Source organism: Patella vulgata, chromosome 3 (genome assembly GCF_932274485.2).
Source record: "Patella vulgata chromosome 3, xgPatVulg1.2, whole genome shotgun sequence".
Taxonomy (NCBI): domain Eukaryota; kingdom Metazoa; phylum Mollusca; class Gastropoda; family Patellidae; genus Patella; species Patella vulgata.
In genome coordinates this window covers 68854247-68878280 of record NC_065881.2, presented here as the reverse complement: position 1 = coordinate 68878280, position 24034 = coordinate 68854247, and the positions used below count along the sequence as shown (strand labels likewise).

Here is a 24034-nt window from a genome sequence, read left to right as displayed (position 1 = left end):
GCATCACTGTTGCTGGAAGAACGGCTTTACATGTTGTTGCAGGGCGTGTTACAGGCCAGTACTACCGGGACAACATCTTGGCAGTCCATGTTGTGCCGTTCGCACGACGCCATGGCCGCCGTTTCATCTTCCAGGATGACAACGCAAGATGTCACAGGGCCAGGATCGTTACAGGTTACCTCCAACAACAGAACATCACCACATTACCTTGGCCAGTCCCGACCTCTCCCCCATCGAGCATGTCTGGGACATGCTTGGACAGAGGTTACGTCAACGTCAACAACGTCCTGCCAATGTCCAAGAACTTGCTGCTGCGTTGCAACAGGAATGGGACAATCTGGACCAAAATGACCTTAGACGTCTCATTAGGAGTATGTCACGTCGAATCAATGCTTGTTTGGCAAACAGAGGAGGATTTACCCGTTACTGACTTGGTTGTGATGCTGTGGTAACTTTGCTGTTTGACCCCGGGTATCATTTTACCCTTATAATGGTCAGTCTGTGCCTTACTTAGTCTAACGATCATTTGGAATAAATCGATGAATGTGAACTTCATTTCATTTTGTCATTTGTTTCTTCGTCAGTTTCATTAGGTGACTTTAATAACACTTACAAATCAAATATCCCCTACTTTTTTTAAATAGTATAGATTTGGCCGAAAACTGGAGCTCCAGATCATTTGGATATAAACCTGAAAATTTGTCCTGGCGATCAAAATCATGGGGGGGGGGGGCAGAGACCTATTCGTCCCCTCTTCCGATTCTAAGGGGGGACGCGTCCCCCCGCCCCCCCCCCCCTAAATCCATGGTGGTGAGTGGGTGGGTGGTCTCAATTGTAGCCTACAGTGAACATATATTACGTAATGAAATTTCCAAGAATTTATTTATAAAAGTTACGGTCGATATAGACACGTGACGAATGGGGTTTTCCAAGAACTAAATATAAGAATCACACTTGAGTCCTTTAGAGTATCACTGGTGGTGTTGATGTCAGATGCAGATCTGTATTGTTTAAGAGGTCTTGTCGGATAGCACAATCACATAGTGTATCGTGTGATTTTATTTCAACAATTGGCTGTATTTTTAAAACCAAGTTCAGCTAATTTAAAGTATTCGTATAATATTAGATTCACTGTTTAGGGCTCGGCTGCCATCAGATGAGTTATTGCCAGCTAGTCAGCTAGGCCTAACAAACCATGGCCACCACACAGATAGGAACAGATGGGGATTCAGGCAATATTGCAGAACTTGCAGGGACATATGAAGAAAGCAAGGAATTTCTCATCACTGACGTTTTTAAAACTTTATTACTGGAAAGAATTCACAGCAGTGAGCTATTGCCGTATCTCACGGGAATAATTCCTAAAGGTGCGTGCCGTTCCATGTTTCAATTGTATGGGCATTAGCTAGTACTTAGTTGAATCCAAATTTTAGAATTTTACAAATTCGATACTAGGTAATATCTCACCCTTTAGGTATGTTACTATAGTATTGAACAAGTTTTCAATTTACTGTTACTTTCACTTTCACTTTCGTTTTTTCCCGGTAACAGCGTTGACGTGTTGAGTGTTGGAGAGAGAGAAAGGGAGAGGGAGAGAGGCTTTTTGGCGCGAATTCTGTAGGTTTTTCAGTGACTACAGATCTTAAATAATTTACTATAGTATTGTATAGGATTGATCAGTACATGTATAGAGAATAGAGAAGTTAATATTAAAAAGAAACTGAAGAAGTGGTATACTGTACAATCTGTTTACAAAACTTGATCTTTTACATGTGAGCTAAGTTTTGCATCCCATCTGAATGACTAGGTATTGTTCTCTGCCAGGATACTCTGCACCACTGATTTTTTAAGAGGAAAACAAGCTGGAAAAACCTGAGGAACTTTCTTGGCCAACACTGAAATCAAACTTGGGACTTCATGGTTAGTTAAGTCTCACTGACTAAATTAACAAGGCTCAAGGAGAGGGAATAGGGAGATGTGGGTCTAAAATATAATTTCTACTGAAGTGGTGTGCATAATACACTTAATTGTCTTACATATATAGGTAGATTGATTTCTTACTTAAGGTAATATGGATTCTATTTCAAACAGGAGTGCATGTTAAATATGTCACATGCATTTATTATCATCAATTCAAATGCTTCTAATTTCAGGAAATGTGGAATCCAAGATAAGAGCGTTAGATAAAAACGGAGATCACCAAGCAGGAGCTACAGAACTTATAAACTATATTCAACATACTTGCAAAGAAAAAGGAAAATGGGCAATCTTTATGAGCTCACTGGAACAAGCAGGTAATAAGGCTTAAATTGAAGATCACTGCGAGTATATAGCTATTTATGCAGGTTGTTACCCATGCCTCAAAACCTTCAAATGAGTTAAGAGAAGAGTCTTGTTAATGCATTAACTATAGATAAATTTATTGGAGATTGGCATCTTTTAATCATATCAGTCAGTGTAAGGATGAAACCAGTTGAAAATCACATATGTAGTTAGGGAGCTAGGTTCAGGTTGTTTTGAAAATCGTGTACAAAATGTCTACTATGTTAAATGAGTGGGCAGTGATGTCCCATACTCTGAACCTTGATTCTTAAGTTGCGGCGCCCCTTCCCATGGGGGTGGGGGATCCGTCAAAACTTCGAATTTTCGAGTTTAATTCGACTTTTGCGTACAACAATCAACTTTCGTGCATAAGTCTACCAACTTCAGATGTCGCCAAAAACACTGCTTAAGAAGACCCCCGACCCTTCCTTCCTCCCTTAAGAACACCCCCTTTACCACCCTGAGAGAGGGGTCAATTCGACTTAAGCGTACAACATTAATTTTTTTGTTAAAAGTTTCACTATTGGTCCGCTAGAACAGAACACTAACTTAAGAACGCGATATCCCCTTCTATTCCGGATAAGAACGACAAAAAGGGGGCGTATGTTTTAAATAAACAAAATGACGATTTAATTCGACTTTTGCGTACAACGATCAACTTTTGTGCATACGTCGACCAAAATCAGATATCATCAAAAACACTGCTTAAGAAGACCCACGACCCTTCCTTCCTCCCTTAAGAACACCCACTTACCCCCCAGAGAGACCTTGATTCTTAAGTTGCGGCGCCCCTTCCCATGGGGGTGGGGGATCCGTCAAAACTTCGAATTTTCGAGTTTAATTCGACTTTTGCGTACAACAATCAACTTTCGTGCATAAGTCTACCAACTTCAGATGTCGCCAAAAACACTGCTTAAGAAGACCCCCGACCCTTCCTTCCTCCCTTAAGAACACCCCCTTTACCACCCTGAGAGAGGGGTCAATTCGACTTAAGCGTACAACATTAATTTTTTTGTTAAAAGTTTCACTATTGGTCCGCTAGAACAGAACACTAACTTAAGAACGCGAAATCCCCTTCTATCCCAGATAAGAACGACAAAACGGGGGACCCATGAGTGAAATGACCAAAATGACGATTTAATTCGACTTTTGCGTACAACGATCAACTTTCGTGCATACGACGACCAACCTCAGATGTCATCAAAAACACTGCTTAAGAAGACCCACGACCCTTCCTTCCTCCCTTAAGAACACCCCATTTATACCCCCCCACCACCCTTAGAGATGAGTTAATTTGAATTCCCCATACAGCATTAATTTTTTTCGTTAATAATTTCACTATTGGTACACTAGAACATAGCACTAACTTAAGGACGCAAAATCCCCTTCTATCTCGGATAAGGGCGAGAAAACGAGGGGCGTGGCAAGGATGAAATGGCCAAAACAGATGATTTAAGTCAATTTCAGCCTACAAATATCATCCTTCCTGCCTATGTAAAATTACCTCAGATTACATTTAAAAACTCTGCTAAAGTAGATGCCAGATCCATTCTTCACCCCTGAGGAATGGGGATCACGTGGCTAAGTGGGTAAGGCGTTGGCTCGCTAGCCTGGAGGTCGGGTGTTTGATCCCTGCATTGGCCGAGAAAGTTCATCTCGATTTTCCGGCGTGGTTTCCCCTTGTCAGTGATGCAGAAAGGAGGGCCTGACAAGGACATCTGCCTAGTCGTTCGGATGGGACGAAAAACCAAGGTCCTGTGTACACATTGGCGTGCACGTAAAAGATCCCTTGGCAGTTGGAATTCAATATAAGAGTAGGCCGTAGCGCCGCTGCCCGGGCAAAATTTCCCTCATAGCACACTGTATGGCGTATGCCCGTCTTCAATTAGCCCAGGTTAGGTGCAGAAGAGTAGGACGTTAAACCCCATTTCATTTCATTTCATTTCCCCTTAGGAATGTCCCCTTTACCCTCATCAGAATAAGTTAATTCAACTTCCGTGTACTACAATATTAGTCCACGGGTTAGTACGGGTTTTATATAGCTCGGCTCTCGGAGAAGAGAGCGGATTCGGTTGATTACTCTAAAAGCTCCTGACGTCCATTCTGTTTCAATTAAATACAATCTGTAGGATTCGTCATACTCATGATATTCCTAGAAATTCCAGACGAATTGATATTTTCATTAAGGACTCCAATGAATTGCTTCCGTACAGTGTTGTCAACCTACTTACTAATATGCCAAAAGAAGAAGCCTTGATTTCAGAGTTCTTGAAACCTGTACTCGACAACTTTCTACACCACTGGATACACCACTACAAGTTCATACCAGTATTCCGTTGATCAAGCAATGCCTGGAATCCACATATTTCACATGGGGAAAAAACTATTATGGACAGATCCATGGTTTACCGATGGGAAGTCCTTAACCCCGCTGATTTTCAAAATTTGTATGATGTTACCAGAAGAAGGCACCCGAATCGTTCCTTTTCAACCTGTTTTCTGGTTCAGAAAGATGGATAACACCTTCGTCATGTTACAAAAAGAAGATGGTACTGTCGTCCTCCCCAAATCATTTAAACAACCAACATCCAAGAATGAAGTTCACAGTGGAGATGAAACCAACAGCAGTCTCCCATTTCTTAATGTAATGGTAAAAAGAGAAAACTCCAATGTCACCACCTCAGTGTACATAAAACCAACACGTCATATTGATTTTTTCACCCATAGGTCCACATTTTTGTTGTTCTTATCCGGAATGGAAGGGGATTTCGCGTTCTTAAGTTAGTGTTATGTTTTAGCGGATCAATAAGGAAACTTTTAACGAAAAAATTAATGTTGTACGCAAAAGTCGAATCAACCCCTCTCTCAGGGTGGTAAAGGGGGTGTTCTTAAGGGAGGAAGGAAGGGTTGGGTGTCTTCTTGAGCAGTGTTTTTGGCGACATTTAGAGTTGGTCGACTTATGCACGAAAGTTGATTGTTGTACTCAAAAGTCGAATAAAACTCGAAAATTTGACGTTTTGTCTGATCCTCCACTCCCATGGAAAGGGGACCCGCAACTTAAGAATCACGGTTCAGAGTATCGGACACCACTGTCCACTCAACTAGCATAGTAGAAATTTTGTACGCTATTTTCGAAACAACCTGAACCTAGCTCTCTGACTAACATCATCATCTCGATTATTTACATATTTTATGCTTTTGCCACATATTTACAGTCATATGGTAACCATTAAACTTTAAAGTCTGTGAACAGAGTTCTCATGGAATTTAGCATTATTCATTTGGCCCAATTGTTTCAAAAGTATTTGAACCTGATTGATACAAGAGAGAGAAAGAGAGATCACCCTGTTTGACTCAATGACAGAGGTCTAAGCACACATAAAACCAGTCCTTAATCCATTCGGCCACCCATCTCCCCCATTTAGCATAAGAGAGAACCACCTTAAATTGAAAAATTATTGGGATTTGCTGAGGCATTTTTCTGTTCATATTTTGATTGCTAATTGGAAACATATTTCTCACAGGGATTTATTACAGCTTGGTGGGATTATTCATAGGAGCATCAGGAGGAATCCTATCAGACTGTAAACGTTTTAACTGTTTTGGGTTCGCTTTTTAAGCTTTATCTGAGAAGCCATGGTGTCTGGGGTTCGATCCAGGTTTTGGCCGAGAAAGTTCTCTGGAATTTTCAAGTTTCAATTCATAGCACATTGTAAGGCATAGGCACATGCACCTTTTCATTAGCTGAATCGGTGCAAAAAAGTAGGATGTTAAACCCCATTTCATTTCATATTTTATCCCCTGATACTGCTATTTATGTTCTTATGTTCTTGTTAATGAAAAAGAAGTCACTGGAAATTAGAAGATATGGAATTCAAGATCTCAACAAAATGTAAACATTGTCTACAAATTTAACTATTTATCTTTTCATTTCAGAATTATCTGCCCTACATGGCCTTTTGAACAACTTTTGTAGTTTAAAGGAAAATGATGAAGAAGATATTCAGTTTTTGAGATTGTATTCTGCCCATATTATTAAGCATATTAAAATAGAGAAGGAGGGTATTCTTCCATTTTTGTTAAAAAATAAGGTCATTACTGAAGATGATTTGAATAAAATATCCTCGTGTGCCTGTATTACTGATGCATGGATGGAACTCTTTAGTCATATTTATAGAAAAAGTAAAGACTGGTATAAAATATTTATGGAAAGTCTTTACCATACCGAACAATTGAAACTGGCTCAATTTTTGGATGAGAAATTTATCATAGGTAAGTTTATTGTTTAGGAGATAATGACTCACATAATATGTTGTTCGTTTAGAATTATCTGCGCAAATTTCATTAAATAGGCTACAATATTTATGAGAAGATTGTGTCTTTTTTCAGCAATAGAAGAATACATGAATAAGAAAGATAATAAAAAATGTGTGTGGTACTCCCGTGATAATGATGAAGAAGAAAACATACTTGAAGGTTTGTATGTCTAATGTACATATATATATATATATTATAAACAAACATAGATACACGCCCACCAGCTGAAGAATTTTCCAAGCATGTTCAATATTTGATGTGAACAAATCCTGTTAAGCAAGTTTTGAACATGTGCACAAACTGGGTGACGTTCCATCTGTTCCAAGATATATAAATAATGACAAAAGCAACTTTTACAACAAATCTAGGAGCCATGCTCAAATGCTATCCTTATTAAAAGAAGTATATTATGATGCAATCATCAACATTACCAGAGCTCCCAAGATGGCTTCCCATAGCTGAAAAATCTAGATGTTTAAGCTGAATCTGCCAAGTAGCGTAGCCGGTCGAATATGAAGCCAATATAGAGGTCACAATTATTACCTGATTTTATAAACCGTTAGATTATATTACCGTTATACAGTAATGTTAATTGAGTTAAAATTTTATGAAAATCGAACGAAAACTGCCAGACAAAATGGCCACCCCTCTACGCAGATACATGTAGTGTAAATATCTTGTATATCAAGGTTGTGGACCCTCTAGCGTTCGCAATTTGTTTATAACCCACAGATCTTAGTTCCTTTTGATATTTGCGCATATCGGATCGTAACTTCCTGAATTATGGCCCTTGATTGTACAAAATTTAGAGGTCACAATTTTTATCCAATTTAAAAAAAAACGTGTGAATATACATCACCGTTACACACTAAGATCTTGGTTCCTTTTGATAATCGCACATATCCGAAGTAACTTCCTGGATTATGGCCCTGATTGCTCGAAAAATCACATTTTTAGCTTGCAGATTCTCTAGAGGTCATAATTTTTTTTTTGATTTTAAAAACCGTTTAATGAAGGTTAATTCGAGTTTCGGTTAAATTGAAATGAAACTGCCCAACAAAATGGCTGCTCTTTATATGCAAATTGTGTAAAAGCATGTAATACGAAGGTTGTGGACCCTCTAGAGGTCACAATTTTTATCCAATTTTGATGAAACTTGAAATATATTTTCATAACCCAAAGATCTCGGTTCCTTTCGATATTTGTGCATATCAAACCATATCTTCCTGGATTATGGATTAACTCGTTCTCTGTCCATCTCTTGCAAAATGTGGGCTTAACTTGCATGGCAACCGCTTGTTGATTTTATTTTTATCAAAATTTTAATGCTTTTTAAATGTTCTTGAATCAGGCAGTGGTGAAGCATACAGCTCTGGTGATTATGCAAGTAATAACCCTGAAGACTTTGGACTGAATAAATTAGGAATTATTGAAGATAAAGCCAAGATACAAGATGAAATTGGTGATAATTTAATGGACATATCATCATCGCCAGAAAAATCATACAACAAAAAGGAATTGAAAATAATCAATACAGGTGATTGGTTTATTTACACCACAGCACAAAAGATAACTGCTATATTCACCCCTTTACAACCTCCGAATAACAGATTAAATTCATCTCTCTCAAATGAAATTTAACCCATGAGATTAGGAGAAAATTTTGATTTGGGGAATAAAACAGAAAGAAACATAATCTTTTCGGCACAAATTGAATAATGCATGTTGTTTTACAAGAATGTTTTAATTTTATAAATTTTATAGATAAAATGAATATTGATGAGCCAGAACATCAAAGAACAGATGAAGATGGGGGTAAAAAAACAATAGAATTAAGAGATTATCAGAAAGATCTGTGTAAGGAAGCTTTACAAGGCCAAAATGTTATTATATGTGCTCCTACAGGTAGTGGAAAAACAATTGTGGCTATAAATATAATAAAGGTAATAATATAAACCATTGTCTTTAAATTGTCTGTTAGTTATTTACAACATTTAAACATGCATTATGCAAGAGCAAAATCTGCTTATTACAAGTCTTTCTTTAGGCCTGAAATGTTATCTAAATTATCAATTAGACATTAATTAACTTATCCAGACCATAATAAACTCTCGATGTCAAGGCTAGCCTTCGATGTAGGCTGGATTAGATTTCTATATGCCCCTAACAGCCAAAGATAATTAAATCAGAAAAAGTGGATAATCGAGACTATGCTGTTTATATTAATGATTTTAGTAATGATAACTGAGACTATGCAAAAATTTCACCGGCTTCTTTCTCGGCTCATAGTGGATCAATTTGACTGAAATTTTCAGCAAATTACCATTACACTATCTAGTTTTTAACTATTATAGCGAGAACTGCCATCTCTTTATCTTATCTCCCATAATGTATCTTTAATTGATTACTTAGATTTAAAGATTTACCTTGACAGCCCTCCGTTTCTTTTATTCATTAAAGATACATTATGGGAGATTCGAAAACGAGTTGGCAGTTCTCACTATAATAGTTAAAAACTAGATAATGTAAAGGCAATTTGCTGAAAATTTCAATCAAATTGATCCACTATGAACCAAGAACTAAGCGATAGAAATTTTCGCCTAGCATCATCATCATTACAAAAGTCAGTACGATAAACAGCATAGTCTTGTCTGCGATATCACTCTAGAAACGAATGAACGAACGAACGAACAGCATAGTCACGATTATCCATTTAATCGTTAAATCGTGAAGGAAAGTTATGCAGTAAATCGGCTCATAATCCACTAAAGATCGCAGTCTAACGATGCCATCTAGAGTTGATTATGGTCTGAATAGGTTAATTAATGTCTAACTAATAATTTAGATAATATTTCAGGCCTAAAGGAAGACCTGCAATAGACAGATTTAGCTCTTGCATAATGTATGTTTAAGCCACATTCCTTCAAGTTCTTTACTGGGGCCTATCCTGCAAAAAAAAGCAGGTAAAAGATGGCCACCCTACCGATTGAATATAACTTCATGGATGTCTTCATTTTATTAAAGTTGCTAAAACCAAAATTGTAAAAAGAAAATTCAAAGAAAAATGTTAAAAGTATAATGGTAAAAACTTCCTTTTGACAATTTATAGAACTGTTTTTCAATTCATTATTTTAGATTTCTGCGATTTTGATTAAAAATGATATGAAATGAGCAATAATAGTTCTCTAATTTGTAACAGGAGGTATTATCTATTCATTAAAAAATACAATTTGTAACAGGACAGTGGATTTGTTAATTTACATTACCAATATCAATAATTGTTTGGAATATATTTGTTTTCATTGACAGCAACATTTGAGTAAGAAATCTGGAATAAAAAAGGTAGCATTTTTGGTTAATCAAGTGGCATTAGCTGAACAACAGTTTAATCTATGTAAACAATATCTAAACTGTAGAACAGAAAGATTGACTGGAGACACACAAAACAATGACAAAATACCCCTTGGAGAACTTCTTAACTGGTAATTTATTCTCATCTTGTTCATATAGCAGAATTACACTCTTGAAAGATTGTAATTGTGATACAGCACAGAGGTTCATTAAAATATGTTAAAACCTTGACGGGATTCGCCAGATTGTTAATTTCAAAGAATTATTTAATTATTTTTATAAGAGATCTTGTGGATGCTGTATTTTATAGCGCATTGGATATGTAAATCTGCTAGGTTGATGTTTTTATTTTTGTTTGACAACCCATTATCATTGACAGCTGTCATACAAGAAGTATAATAACATGCTTCGCTTTCCGTGATATTCTTTTAATACAATAACTAAATAAATGAACTTTAAGCTTTGTAATTTTAAAAGTTTTAACCGCATTAAGAGTTTATGCCCCAAACCTCTTTATATTAAAATGACCGATTGCTAATTTCAGTAATGAAGTAATTGTGATGACAGCACAGATATTGGTAGATGCTGTAAAAGAACATGTTATCAAGGATGTTTCAGCTTTTTCACTTATTATATTTGATGAATGTCATCACACGAGGGCTCGACATCCATATAACCAGATTATGCATATGTATATGGACATCAAATTAAAAAATCAGCTCCCTGGAGCGACAAATGAAATTGATGTGGATGAGTTACCTGCTCCTGTTCTGCCACAGGTATTGTAAAAAAAAAAGGTTTTATCATTTTTTATCAGTTTCATTTTCATAAACCTCCTGTTTACTTTCTGTGAGCACTCAATAAGCTACAGGTGAGTTCCCTGGATCTCTTTGAAAAATACTAAGAACTCTCTACATGACTAGGCATTATTCAGATTATTGAGATGAAAATAAGTTATTGTCCTTGCTCATTTTAAGAATCTAGTGAATGTTCATGGCGACAAATATTATCAAATCTGCAATGTGTATTGTTAAAATTAATATTGAAAAGCCTGTCAAATTTCTGACAATTTCCATTCATTGCTTCCATAGTTATTGCCTTTACCCATGTTATGGTTAACAATAGAAAGGCTTTTAGTTTTTAGTGTCCTACCATTGCCTACAAAAACAAATACCGGGTATGTGTAAAAAACATCTTTAATTTTCTGTGAAAGAATGGCTGTAAAAATTTATTTGTTTAGATCATTGGATTGACAGCATCAGTGGGAGTAGGGAAGGCAAGGAAAGTGAGTGATGCATCAGAACATATTATAACATTATGTGCTAATCTAGATACAGCAAAGATATGTACAGCAAGAGCCTATGAGGATGATATGAGAAAGTATGTTAATGTCCCTAGTTTAGGTACGTCATATACATTTATTAAGTAAGATGTAAAGTTTTTCTGGAGAGGAGTGTTTCTGCCTACTCTTAATGGATCTTAATTGTGTATGCCAACAGCTAAATGGATGGACCTTGTTTTTTGTCCCATATGAACAACTAGGCATTTCTTTTTTTGACAGACTCGGTTTTCTGCACCACTTACAAGGAGAGACTAGTTTGGGAAAATCTTGGCCCAAATTGTGGCCATTTTTATGTCGATTACCATTTGAAACCTGTTGTATGAGTGAAAGCATTAGGATTAACTATGATGGTGATATTTAACTGAAAAACATTTCCTATTTATAGATATTGAACGTTGTGACAAACGAGAGAACGATGTTTACCACCAGACTATAGTAGAAATCATGCAAAAAATAGAAACTGACATGCAGAATTCGAAATGTAAGTTTTGAAAATTTGAATCTCTAACTCATATCATCCAAATTCTTCGACATTGCAAACACGAATTATTTGTCAATTTAAATAAACATTGATGTTGTGATCTTACCGGGAAAAGATGGGCTTCTGATATCCAATATTTAAATTAAAATAAAATTTTTATCATTGGTACACGAATCGTGTACCATATGCGTTTCAGCGCCATTTGTACCATGGCACTCGAAGAACGAGGCTAGACATATTCTTATCTGGAGAGCATGCGCAATAAATACTATCGGTGTAGAATGGAATAACCAGATGCTAGAGATTTTCATTTGATTGGGACTTCTGCCGTATTTCGCTGAACATAACTGATTAGAAATTACAGTAAAAACAGAAACGATTGAATGTAAATCAGTTTATATACATTCATATTACATTATTATATGCGTTGCGACCCATTTGTGTCAATAGGTCCCAAATATTAGCGATTTAGCTCCTTTAAGATCACTTTAAGTATAATGATTTGTTTCAAGATACAACTTTAAAAAGATTATAATTCTTTCTTTTATTTTGTCAGATCTCTCGGACGAGGATGAAGAATTACAAGAATTTAAAAAATATTTAAAGCCACCAGGAAGAAAAGGAAATGATAGTTACACTCAATGGGTAGTTAAGTTAAAGAGAGGCATTGCTACCGTTAATGACCATAAAGCTCGTAAATTCTATGTAACATGCTATAAAATGTTAGAGGTAAATGTAATATAATAAAGTAAAAATATTGCATGTAATCCCATATTGCATGCTTTAAGGGCATGGAAGATAATAACTAATCCTAATAAGTCCGCTAATATATCATAAATGGAGATTTTATCACATTGCTATATGTACAAGTATTACTGCCTAGAAGTATAGATCACTTGTAATTGGTAAATTGAAGAAATCTTGCTTTTAGACAAAGGTACTTAAAGATGTGAATTTAAGCATGGATGATAAGTTTTTTGGTCGAATAGTGTTACTGGCCCAGAGTTTTTCAGTTCTCATAACACCTACAAGTTCTGACACCACATGGTAAAAAATGAGCTAGCTTAAATTTCTTTTATGAGAGCATAAATGATAAATAAATGGTTTTGTTTCCTTACTATGCTAAATATGTTGAATCATAAGTCTGGAATAAATATACTGAGCGCCATGGAAAATGCATCACTTAGTTTTTCGTATAACAAAATGATCCTGTAAACATATCTTATTTATTTTGCTTCTAATTGTGAACTATATTCAAATGGGAACACATCAATAACAACACATTTATACACTTATGGATGTTTAATCTGTAATCAACGGTACAAAGTTAGAGGGGTCAAAACCAAAAGTACGACACAGATGTCAGTAGCGCATGTGTCCTCCACGGGCTCTTACGCACGCTGTGCAGCGACGTCGCATGGGATTTACCAATGTCTGAAAGAAGGCCTGGGGCAAATTGTTCCATTCTTGGACAAGAGCAGCTTCTAAAGCAGCAATGGTGTGCATCTGTGGTGCGCTCGAAACATCGGAACAACAATTGGTTGCAAGACATCATTACGGTAGGCTACAGCATTAACGCGACCCCTGCAAATGTGTAGGGTAGTCTGGTGATGAAATGTGAAGCCTCCCCACACCATTACACTTCCCCCACCCCATCGATTCGTTTTGAAGACGCAGCAGTCTGCAAGACGTTCCCCAAGACGTCTCCACACACGTTGACGGCCATCAGCGTGATAAAGATGAAAGCGACTCTCATCACTGAAGAGCACACTTTGCCAGTCTACTCTTCTCCATGTCTGGTGTCCTTGAGCCCATATCAAACGCCACTGATGGTGATGATCCCTGAGGATAGCTCCAACATAACGTCGACGTGCACGGAGTCCTACTTCTCTTAGACGACGTCTTACGGTGTTGGCACTTACTGGTCCTTGTCTTCCGACGGATGCTGCACCTGTTCGAATTGCTGGGCGGAATCTGTCACGTCGATGAGTGACCCGGATGTAGTGGTCTTGAGTCTGGGTTGTAACGCGTTGTGGACCAGGACGTTGACGGTCACGTGTTGATCCAGTAACTGGAACACATTCCACCAACCTTACGATAGTGGACTGATGACAATTGTCTGGCAATAGCACATGTAGACAGGGCTTTTCTAAGTTTTTGATATTTGTCAATAAAATATGTTTAAACTAAACATGCCAGCCCTGGACATTCCCATGGTTTCATTCCGTTGATTTTCAATAAGTCTCGGCATCTCTATCTCGATTCCTTCACACGTCCAACAACAAATTACGACAGATTGACGTTTCACAGTTCATGTACTGCACATTAAGTTGAAAACATGCTTTTAAAGGGCTCACACACAATGCTGCACGGGAATATTGGGTTTTTCATGTGCATCTCGCGCAATTTTTTTTTGGCACACGGGCCGATATTTTTTGCGTTTGGGAGCATTGTGTGAAACAATAGTTCATAGTATTGCATAATATTATACATACAAAACCACCTAGTAATAAAATATTTGGGGAAAAAAAGTGATGCGTTTTCCATGACGCTCAGTATATTTACCTATAATAATTTGCCAAACCAAAAAGGCTTGTGCATGTAATAAAGACTTACAGGTAGAAACCGTAATAAAATTCAAATCTGTGCCCTTCACCTTTCGACAGCTACCTGGTGACTATATATTTACTAAAGGCAATGCTGCTGTACTCTTACATGAGATTGTGGATGCATGGTTTAACTGTTTTTTGTCAATCTGCTTTGGGACACAATAACTTTATTTCTAATTAAGTGAGAATAATGAAATTTTGTGTATAGTTTCATTACATCAATACCTTGACTAAGTTTGATTATGAGAGCATTTTTGGCACAGGGTAAGCAAAGCGATAAGCAATTCAATTGGTCAAAACTTTGATCCAAATTTAGTGATAGTGGTGAAACTTGGTTGATACTTTGGAACACAATAACTCTCCTTCTAATTGAGGTAGAATGTTCAAAATTGGTGTAGGTGTCTATTACGTGAATGCTTTGACATAGTTCGTTCATACGCATTTTCCACTAAGTCTTAGCAGAGATGAGCAATTTGATTGGTTGAGACTTTGGAACAAGATAACTTTGGTTCTAAGTGGGTGAGAGCGATGAAACTCTGAGTTTAGATTCATTATATCAATACATTGACTAAGTTCGATGATAAAAATTTTCTGTTTAGGCTAAGGAGAAAACAGCAATTTGATTGGTCAAGACTTTGGAACATAACAACTCTTGCTTTTAATTGAGATATAGATGTTTATTAGGTGAATGTCTTGACTGAGTTCAATTATTAATATTTCACATTAAAGATAGGTGAATCGAGCTAAGCAATTTCTTTGGTCGATGGTTTGGGACACGATAACTTCAAAACGTGAGTTTGATAGTGAACATTTTATTTTGAAACTAAGCATAGATAGGGCCTAATCAGTTTGATTACTTAATACTTTTGAAAAATATAAATGTGCAACTAATTAATATGTGTCATCTTTTTCGGTTTTTTTTTTATTTTGGCGGGGGACATCAGTCTCACAGTTGGCTTGTTTTTTCAGATATATAATAATGCACTAATTATAAATAATGACTGCCGTTCAATAGATAGTTTAACATATATAGAAGAGGAGTTCTCAAAGACCATAACACTGAATCAGTCAAAAGCTACACATAAAGAATTGATAGAATATTACACAGGTGAATATTTTTTATGACATTGTATACGTACTTGTTAGCAGAAGGGTTGCTATTTTGTCACTCAACAGACCAGACATTGAATGGAAACTTCCATACTGTACTACAGTAATTCCGCTGTACATCCCTCTCCTTCATGCCTTTGTACGTTGATAGATAATGTTCTTTTTTATAATACTGATAAAATTTGATCTATTTTACAGTTCAAAAACAGAAACTACAAAAATTATGTGATGACCCTAAAAATGTAAATCCAAAATTAGAAAAGCTAAAAAAAATGATAATGGATGGTTTTAGGGAAAATCTTGATTCAAGAGCCATTGTATTTGCAAAGACATTAGCCTTGGTTCAGAAGTTAAAACTATGGATGGAAGAAACCACTGAATTAAAGAGGCTGAATCTAAAACCAGAAACTGTTACTGGAGCAAGCGCTTCTGCTGACAAAGGAGGTAAGTCATGATTTTAAGTGACACAATTCAAATCATTCTTCATGCAATACTTTGTTAAAACAAAAATTGACATTCAAGAGACAAAATTACTTACTTTGAACATTTTGTAATCCAGACATATACTTTCCTTTGCTGAAGAATTTAAGAATAGGCAGAAAATTTTGACATTAGAAAATAATTTTAGCATTTAACATAGCAAAATGCTACAGATGTTATAGCCTACTTGATATATTGTAATTTTTTATAATACCTATTATTCTGACATGCGGACATACTGGCAAAAAGATTAACCATTAGGCTGACCTTTAAAATATCTTTGTTTCGCCTAACGCGACCTACTAACTAAAACCACCCCCGACTTAAATTATTTTATTGCACTTTTCCAAGATCTTTTTATTTTATTTTGTGTATCAACCTGAAAAATATCACGAGAGTTATTTCCTTTACTATGGCTATGGTTTGATTCATTATTGAAACTGGTTGATCAAGACGAAAGCATCATAGGTGTCGCTTCTCAACAAAATGGTTGCAGACGAAAGCACGTCCATTCCCACAAAATGATTCTGCCTCTATGTCTGTGGTTTTAAACATGACGACGATATTTTCAATATCCGTTTTCGAGAAAAATGAAGGCACAACCCGCACGATCGTTAAAAACGTGTTGAAGGAGTTTCACACTTCAAGTTCGTGGCAAATCGTGTGCGAGTCGTGCATCACGAAAAATCCCGATGTCATTGATTTGTTTGCCAATAAAGAAGACGAATGTTTCCACCCGGAAATATATCAAGCTGTCAAATTAGCTCTTATGTTTAATAAAAACTTTAAGTTCGTTACTTTTTACGTCAGACCCAAAATTCATTAAACAAAATTAATGAATCCGTAGTATACAGCTAATAAGTTTTCTGTATTGATTTCTCGGACTTTAAAAAAAAATCTGAAAAAAAAACCGACCTACCGACCTACCGACCCTTCTCCTCGATTGTGGGTCGGGTTTGGTGAAACAAAGATATTTTTAAGGTCAGCCTTAATTCTAGGTTTTGACAAATTTATAATTTGTTCTAAAGATCCAATATGGTAACCAAATTCCAAGATGGCACCATTTTTACATGCCCACATTTCGTGTGGACGTATATATAGTCGTTGCTCCTGTCCGTCCACAATTGTTTGTGGACACGTTACGGGTCACAATTTTTATCCGATTTCAACGAAACTTGAAATATAGGTTTATCTCACTATGATCTCCGTTCCTTTCGATATTGGCATGTATCGGACCGTAACTTCATGGATTATGGCTCCTGATTGTACGAAAAATCGCATTTTTAGCTTGTGGACTCTATAGAGGTCACAATTTTAATGTAAGTTTAGAACCCAAAGATCTCGGTTCCTTTCGATATTCGCGCATATCACTCGGTAACTTCCTGAATTATATGGCCCCTGATTGTACAAAAAATCATGTTTTTAGCGTGTGGACCGTTACACCCTAACGATGATTCAGTTCGAATTTCGTGAAAATTGGCCCAAAACTGCCGGACAAAATGGCCGCCCCTCGTTCTCAAATAGCGTAAAAATATGGTATATCTATAGGCCCTATGTTGTGGACCCTCTAGAGATCACAATTTTCATCTGATTTTGATGAAACTTGATATGTAAGTTTATAACCCAAAGATCTTGGTTCATTTTAATATTCGTGCATATCGGACTGAAACTTCCTGAATTGTGGCCCCGGATTGTATGAAAAATTGCGTTTTTAGCTTGTGGACCCTATAGCAGTCATAATTTTAATCCCATTTGAAAAAGCGTTTGAATATATCACCGTTACACCCTAAGGATGGTTGAGTTCGAATTTCGATAAATCGGCCCAAAACGGACAGACAAAATGGCCACCCCTCATACTCAGATAGCGTAAAAATATGGTATATCAATGTTGTGGACCCTCTAGAGGTCACAATTTTCTTTTGATTTTGATGAAACTTGAAATGTAATTTTATGACCCAAAGATCTTGGTTCCTTTCGATATTCACGCATATCGAACTGTAACTTCCTGAATTATGGCCCTTGATTGAACAAAAAATCAAGATTTTAGCTTGTGGTCCCTCTAGATGTCACAATTACGTGAAAATCGGACCAAAACTGCCTGACAAAATTGCCACCCCTCATACACAATTAGCGTAAAAATATGGTAGATCAATGTTGTGGACCCTCTGGAGGTCACAATTTTCTTCTGATTTTGATGAAACTTGAAATGTAAGTTTATAACCCAAAAATCTTGGTTCCTTTCGATATTCGCGCATATCGGATCGTAACTTCCTGAATTATGGCCATTGATTGAACAAAAAATCACGATTTTAGCTTGTGATCCCTGTAGAGGTCATAATTTTTTATCCGATTTAAAAAAATGTATGAATATGTCACCATTACCCACTAAGATCTTGGATCCTTTTGATAATCACGGATACCCGAACTAAACTTCCTGGATTATGGCCCCTGATTGTTCGAAAAATGGCATTTTTAGCTTGCAGATTCTTTAGAGGTCACAATTTTTTTTTCCATTTTAAAAACCGTTTAAAAATTTCACCATTCTATCATCATAAAGGTTGAATTTGAATTTCGGGAAAATCAAAATGAAACTGCCCAACAAAATGGCCGCTCTTTGTAAGCAAATTGTGTAAAAGTATGCAATACGAAGGTTGTCGACCCTCTAGAGGTCAAAATTTATATCCGACTCTGCGCATTTCAGACCATAACTTTCTGGATTATGGCTCCTGATTGTACAAAAAATCCTGTTTGTTTTTAGCCTGTTCTCTATCCATCTCTTGCAAAATGTGGGAGTATCCTGCCTGGCACAACCGCCTGTGTTGTGCCGATCTGTAGCATGCCAAGGGCACGTAACCTTTCATTTTGGGTAAGCCGACGCATATCAAAATTTGTTTTCTGGTCACTAAAACAATTAAACTGATGTTTCCACCCTGGAATTCAATGCCACAATGACTGTAACATTCAAAGTCAGAGTCGTGCAAATCTTGGGTTGGACCCCCATGATGATCCCAAGCATCACCTGCATTCCATGCGGTAGCTATTGGTGCGTTTGGGCGTCACATATAACTGGAAATGTTTCTTCTGTTAGGTTCTATAGTGTATTTTTCGTAGTCATTTGCATATTTTAGTATTATGCCCCCAAAATCAAATATCCCCTACTTTTTTTGAATAGTATATATACCAAAAACTAAGTTAGATGTGCAGTAAAAATTCAAAAATCATCAAACAGAAATTTTGTTTCCATGGAAACACAAAAATTATTAAATCCAAGAAATTTCTAATTAGCAAAAGGCACAACTACTATCACAGGTTGATGTGTGTACAAAGTTTCATAAAGATATCTTGAAGGGTTTATGAGATATGTTCCGGAAATGAAATCGAGACGGGCAGCTGATGGTGCAGGATAACAATGTTTAAGTTTGCTGCTGTTTTTTATAGCCGCGTTCTGTTACACTATTGGTTTTTCTGCAATGCTTTTACTTTGGACTTTATCATTTTATTTAATATAGGTATGACTAGAAGCAGGCAAGTAGAAGTGTTAGATTATTTTAAAGATGGTGATGCAAAGATAATTATAGCCACATCTGTTGCTGAAGAAGGTCTGGATATAAGAAGGTGTAATCTGGTCATCAGATATGATCATGTGACAAATGAAATTGCCATGGTTCAATCTAGAGGTATATATATATATCTAGTTACATCAATAATTTATTAGACCATAGGCTACACAGTTCACAGTAAAAAGTAACTGACTAAAAGCATGTTGAACACTGGTCCAAAGATTTATTGAAATTAGTCCATTCAAATTTAGTCTGGAGGCTCAGTGCCAGGGGGTGTCCTATCCAATGGACACAAAACTAAACCCAACTTTTCTATAGTAAAAGTTTGCCTAGAGTAGTAATCAGTCCGCCGTTGGGGCATTTTCGAGATATTCGGGGTCAAAGGTCAAATGAGGTCAAGTGCACTGAAAGTGAATGTGCAGCCATTCTGGTATCATGAAAATATGCTAAAAATGATCGAAAGTAATCACCCTTTGAATAAAAATATAAACTTGATAAGTTCACCTTTGACCCCCAAGGTCAAAGGGTCAAATCTTCCGCTTTTGTGCTAGGATGATTTAAATCAGTAAAATGTCCGCGTAAAATATAGAAACTAAAGCGACCCAAGCCCACCCCAACTTGTCCAATGAGAGTTACATCCCTTTGTCGACTTCCTTTTCAATTAATGATGCATGGGATTGGTCGATAAAAAAAAGCACAATCATCAAGGGCGATTAATTTGAAAATGTGAGAAGTTCAAATTATTCTAATGCGTACTTACTAACAACAAATTATATAATATGAAATTAATGAGGACCGGATCAAATAGCCAAGTATAAGTTCAATAATAATAAACAGAATGAAACATTTCAGATAAAGAACGAATAGTAATAATAATAACAAAAGTCAAACATATAGATGTTATACAGTTATACATATTTGAAATCGGCGAAACATACTACATATTTTGATAATACAATTACCGGTAATAATAAATGAATTAGAAATATATACATTATTTACATAAATCATTTAGTAAATGGACATGAATTTGGTTAATTACCCTTATAAAATCGAAGGCGAAACGACTGGTTTGTAAACTGTTTCTTGATTGGTTTGTAGACCTTATCTTCAATCAAGGCCAGGGCAGATAATTTGAAATCATTGAAATCCTATGGATTAACCCAGGGTATAGTGGAGTAGAACGAATGAAAACACTGGGGATACCGAGGATGGTTAAATGGCCGTGTTATTTCATTGAATTTGAGCACGTCATGGATTATGGCCCCTGATTGTACGTTTACTTTTAAGTTTATGGAGACTCTAGAGGTCACAATTTTGATCTGAGTTTGATTAAACGAGTTTATATCCCAAAGACCTCGGTTCCTTGCAATATTTTTGGATATCGGACCGTAACTTCCTGGATTATGGCCCCTATTTGTATGAAAAAATCGTGATTTTAGCTTGTGTACCTTCTGGAGGTCACAATTTTTATCCAATTTTAGAAATTGTTTAAATACACCATTTTTACACCCTGATGATGGTTGAGTTTGGATTTTGTAAATTTTCGGACTGAAACTACCTGACAAAATGGTTGCTCCTTGAACACAAACAGTGTAAAAGTATGTAATACCAAGGTTGTTACAATTTTTATCCGATTTTAATAAAACTTAACAAATATGTTTATATCTCAAAAATCTCGGTTCCTTTCGATATTCGCGCATATCAGATCATAACTTCCTGAATTAAGACCCCTGATTATTTGAAAAATCACTTTTTTTTTTAGCTTGTTCTCTATCTATCACTTACAAATGAGGGCGTATCTTGCATGGCAACCGCTGGTTGTTATTTATATAATAATTTTTATACGCCCACATGGAAATGTGGTCGTATATTGCCGTCGCCCTCGTCCGTCTGTCAGTCTGTCGTCCACAATATCTTGTGAACACTCTACAGACTACATTTATCATCTGATTGTTTTGAAATTGATATATGTTGTTTGCATTAGTGAGATGAAGAAGCCTATTTAAATTCAATAACTTCCGTTAATTTCTTCTGGAGTTATGGCCCTTGTTTCACTTTGTTGTACCTTGTGAATGCTCTAACGACAAAGGTTATTATCCGATATGTATGAAATTTATATGTATCGTTTGAATTAGTAAAACGAACAAGCCTATTGAGTTTCAGCAAATTTCCGTTAATTACATCTAGACTTATGGCCCTTGTTTCACATTGTTGAATCTTGTGAACGCTTAAACGACAAAAGTTATCATCCAATCTGTATGACATTCATATGCATCATTTAAATTAGTGAAATGAAGAAGCCTGTTGAATGTCAGCAATTTCTCTCAATTACTTCTAGAGTTATGGCCCTTGTTTTACTTTGTTGAACCTTGTGAACGTTAGAACGACAAAAGTTATCATCCGATCTGTATGAAATTGATATGCATTATTTGAATTAGTAAAACGAAAAAGCCTGTCGAATTTCAACAATTTCTGTAGATTACTTCCAGAGTTACAGCCCTTGTTTTAGTTTTTAGAACCTTGTGAACAAAAAAACCCTCAAACGACGAAAATTATAATGTCATCTGTATGAAATTGTCTATTAAATGCCCCCTAATTACCTACAAAAGAATAAATATACGACAACTCTTGTTGACCGCTCGGACGATTTAGCTGCTGTGGGCGTATGTTTTGTTGCCTGGCAACCTATCTTTGTTATTGCATATTGCTGCTTTAATATTAGGGTTATATTTCTGAACACTGATTTGGTTTAATCAGTATCGTATTTGACAATTGTTTCTCATGCTGCATGACACAAAAATGATATAGTCACTAACTAAACAATTTTGATGGGGACAAAACAGTTAAAATCTTATCAGAGTTATTTCAAATCTCAACATTTGAACATTAAACCCCATTTTTTTTCATTTATTTCAAATCTCTTTTTTACGGAAAATTAATGTCAGATAGCTGACATGTGCATTTGTCCTTGGTATTAATTTTCCGAAAAAAAAGTCATTATTACCATTGTTACGATGGTAAACAAAGTCTCAATTATCCATTATTATGGTAACAACATCAACCACAAAATGTATTTAAATCTACTTATATCGCAGCCATCTGATGGCATCGTGAGTTGATTATGGTCTTGGTAGGTTAATTAATGTTAAATTAATATAGTTTATATAACATTTCAGAAAGACCTGCCATAAGCAAATTTAGCTTTTGTATGTATACATGTAATGTCTGTTCAAGCAAACTGGAATATCCCAGTCCTTTGACCAATGTCACAATGTAATTTCTTACAGTGCTGCATTCTTTACTTTAAATAACTTGATTTCAGGTCGGGCCAGAGCAGACGCTAGTAAATTTAAACTTGTGGCCAGTGATGATGCTAATACGGCTAGAAAAGAAGAAATGAATTTATCAAGGGAAATGATGATGAAACAAGCTTTAATAGATCTAGAGGGCAAACCTGAAAAGGCATTCAAAGAATCCATTCTTGAATGTCAGAAAAAAGCAAAATCTGTGCGAGATATGGACAAACTTAAAAGAAAAGGTCGTATTTTAAAAGATGACGAATTCGAATTAAGATGTTTTGGATGCACAAAGTTTGCATGTATTTCTACTGATATTTGTACAATTAGACATTCACAATATACTGTGGTAGATAAAAGTTTCAAAACAAGGTATGTAACGAAAGATCATAAAGCTCCCATAGAGTTTCACGGGTTTCTAAAGAAGAGTAAAATCTTTTGTAAATATTGCAATTATGATTGGGGAATTGAAGCTCTGTATCAGAATGCTGAATATCCTTTGATCAAAATAGAAAGTTTTGTCATTGAGGATTCTGATGGTAAAAAAACAACCATCAAAAAGTGGAAAAACATCCCATTCTATGTCAAAGAAATCAGTGATGATCATTTGCGCTGCAGTTTCCTGGAAGCATCGGGGAATAATTCTGACATTGATTCTGAAGATGAGAATTAAGAAGTTTATATAAATATTTTTTCTCTGTTGTCTGTGATGTTTAAATAATTTTGTTAATTATATATCCCCTTTCAAATGAATATTTTATTTACGCTCACGTTAAATGTGTCGTCATTCTGTGATGTTTAAATAATTTTGTTAATTATATATCCCCTTTCAAATGAATATTTTATTTACGCTCACGTTAAATGTGTCGTCATTCCATCCAAGTTTCTTGCAAACTCCATTCAGTACACTACAGTTGTATATACCCACAATGAAATGTGCCATTGCCCCCAGTTGAAAGGTCAATCAATCAATCCAATAAACCTGTGAACATGCTACATAACACATAGCTACTGAAAGAATTTTTTAAAACTTTCTGCATAAGGACGAAGCAACTCTTATCAAATTTACAAACCTTTTGAATGATTTTTAGAACTGAATAAAATAAGTTTTTAAAAATTGGCAGAATTGTTTAGTCAGACATTATGGCGGTATATTATATTCA

The 24034-nt window shown here is 35.9% G+C and overlaps 1 protein-coding gene across 1 annotated transcript; it reads left to right on the top strand.

Moving 5' to 3' along the window:
* Positions 1–948: 948 nt before the first annotated feature.
* LOC126816519 (interferon-induced helicase C domain-containing protein 1) lies at positions 949–15547 on the top strand. The gene is made up of 12 exons (XM_050543136.2): positions 949–1367; positions 2154–2294; positions 6259–6594; positions 6712–6798; positions 7991–8176; positions 8404–8582; positions 9949–10121; positions 10535–10769; positions 11231–11393; positions 11718–11813; positions 12370–12542; positions 15392–15547. The coding sequence occupies exons 1-12, from the start codon at positions 1196–1198 to the stop codon at positions 15545–15547; spliced, it is 2097 nt and encodes a 698-aa protein (XP_050399093.2). The 5' UTR covers positions 949–1195.
* The last annotated feature ends 8487 nt before the right edge of the window (positions 15548–24034 follow it).

Excerpts from the sequence above, each read along its gene's own strand:
- LOC126816519 (XM_050543136.2), top strand. The coding sequence starts at position 1,196 with ATGGCCACCACACAGATAGGAACAGATGGGGATTCAGGCAATATTGCA. Across the intron at positions 8,177-8,403 it reads ATTGAAAATAATCAATACAG|ATAAAATGAATATTGATGAG; the intron begins GTGATTGGTTTA and ends TAAATTTTATAG. Across the intron at positions 11,814-12,369 it reads TGACATGCAGAATTCGAAAT|ATCTCTCGGACGAGGATGAA; the intron begins GTAAGTTTTGAA and ends TTATTTTGTCAG.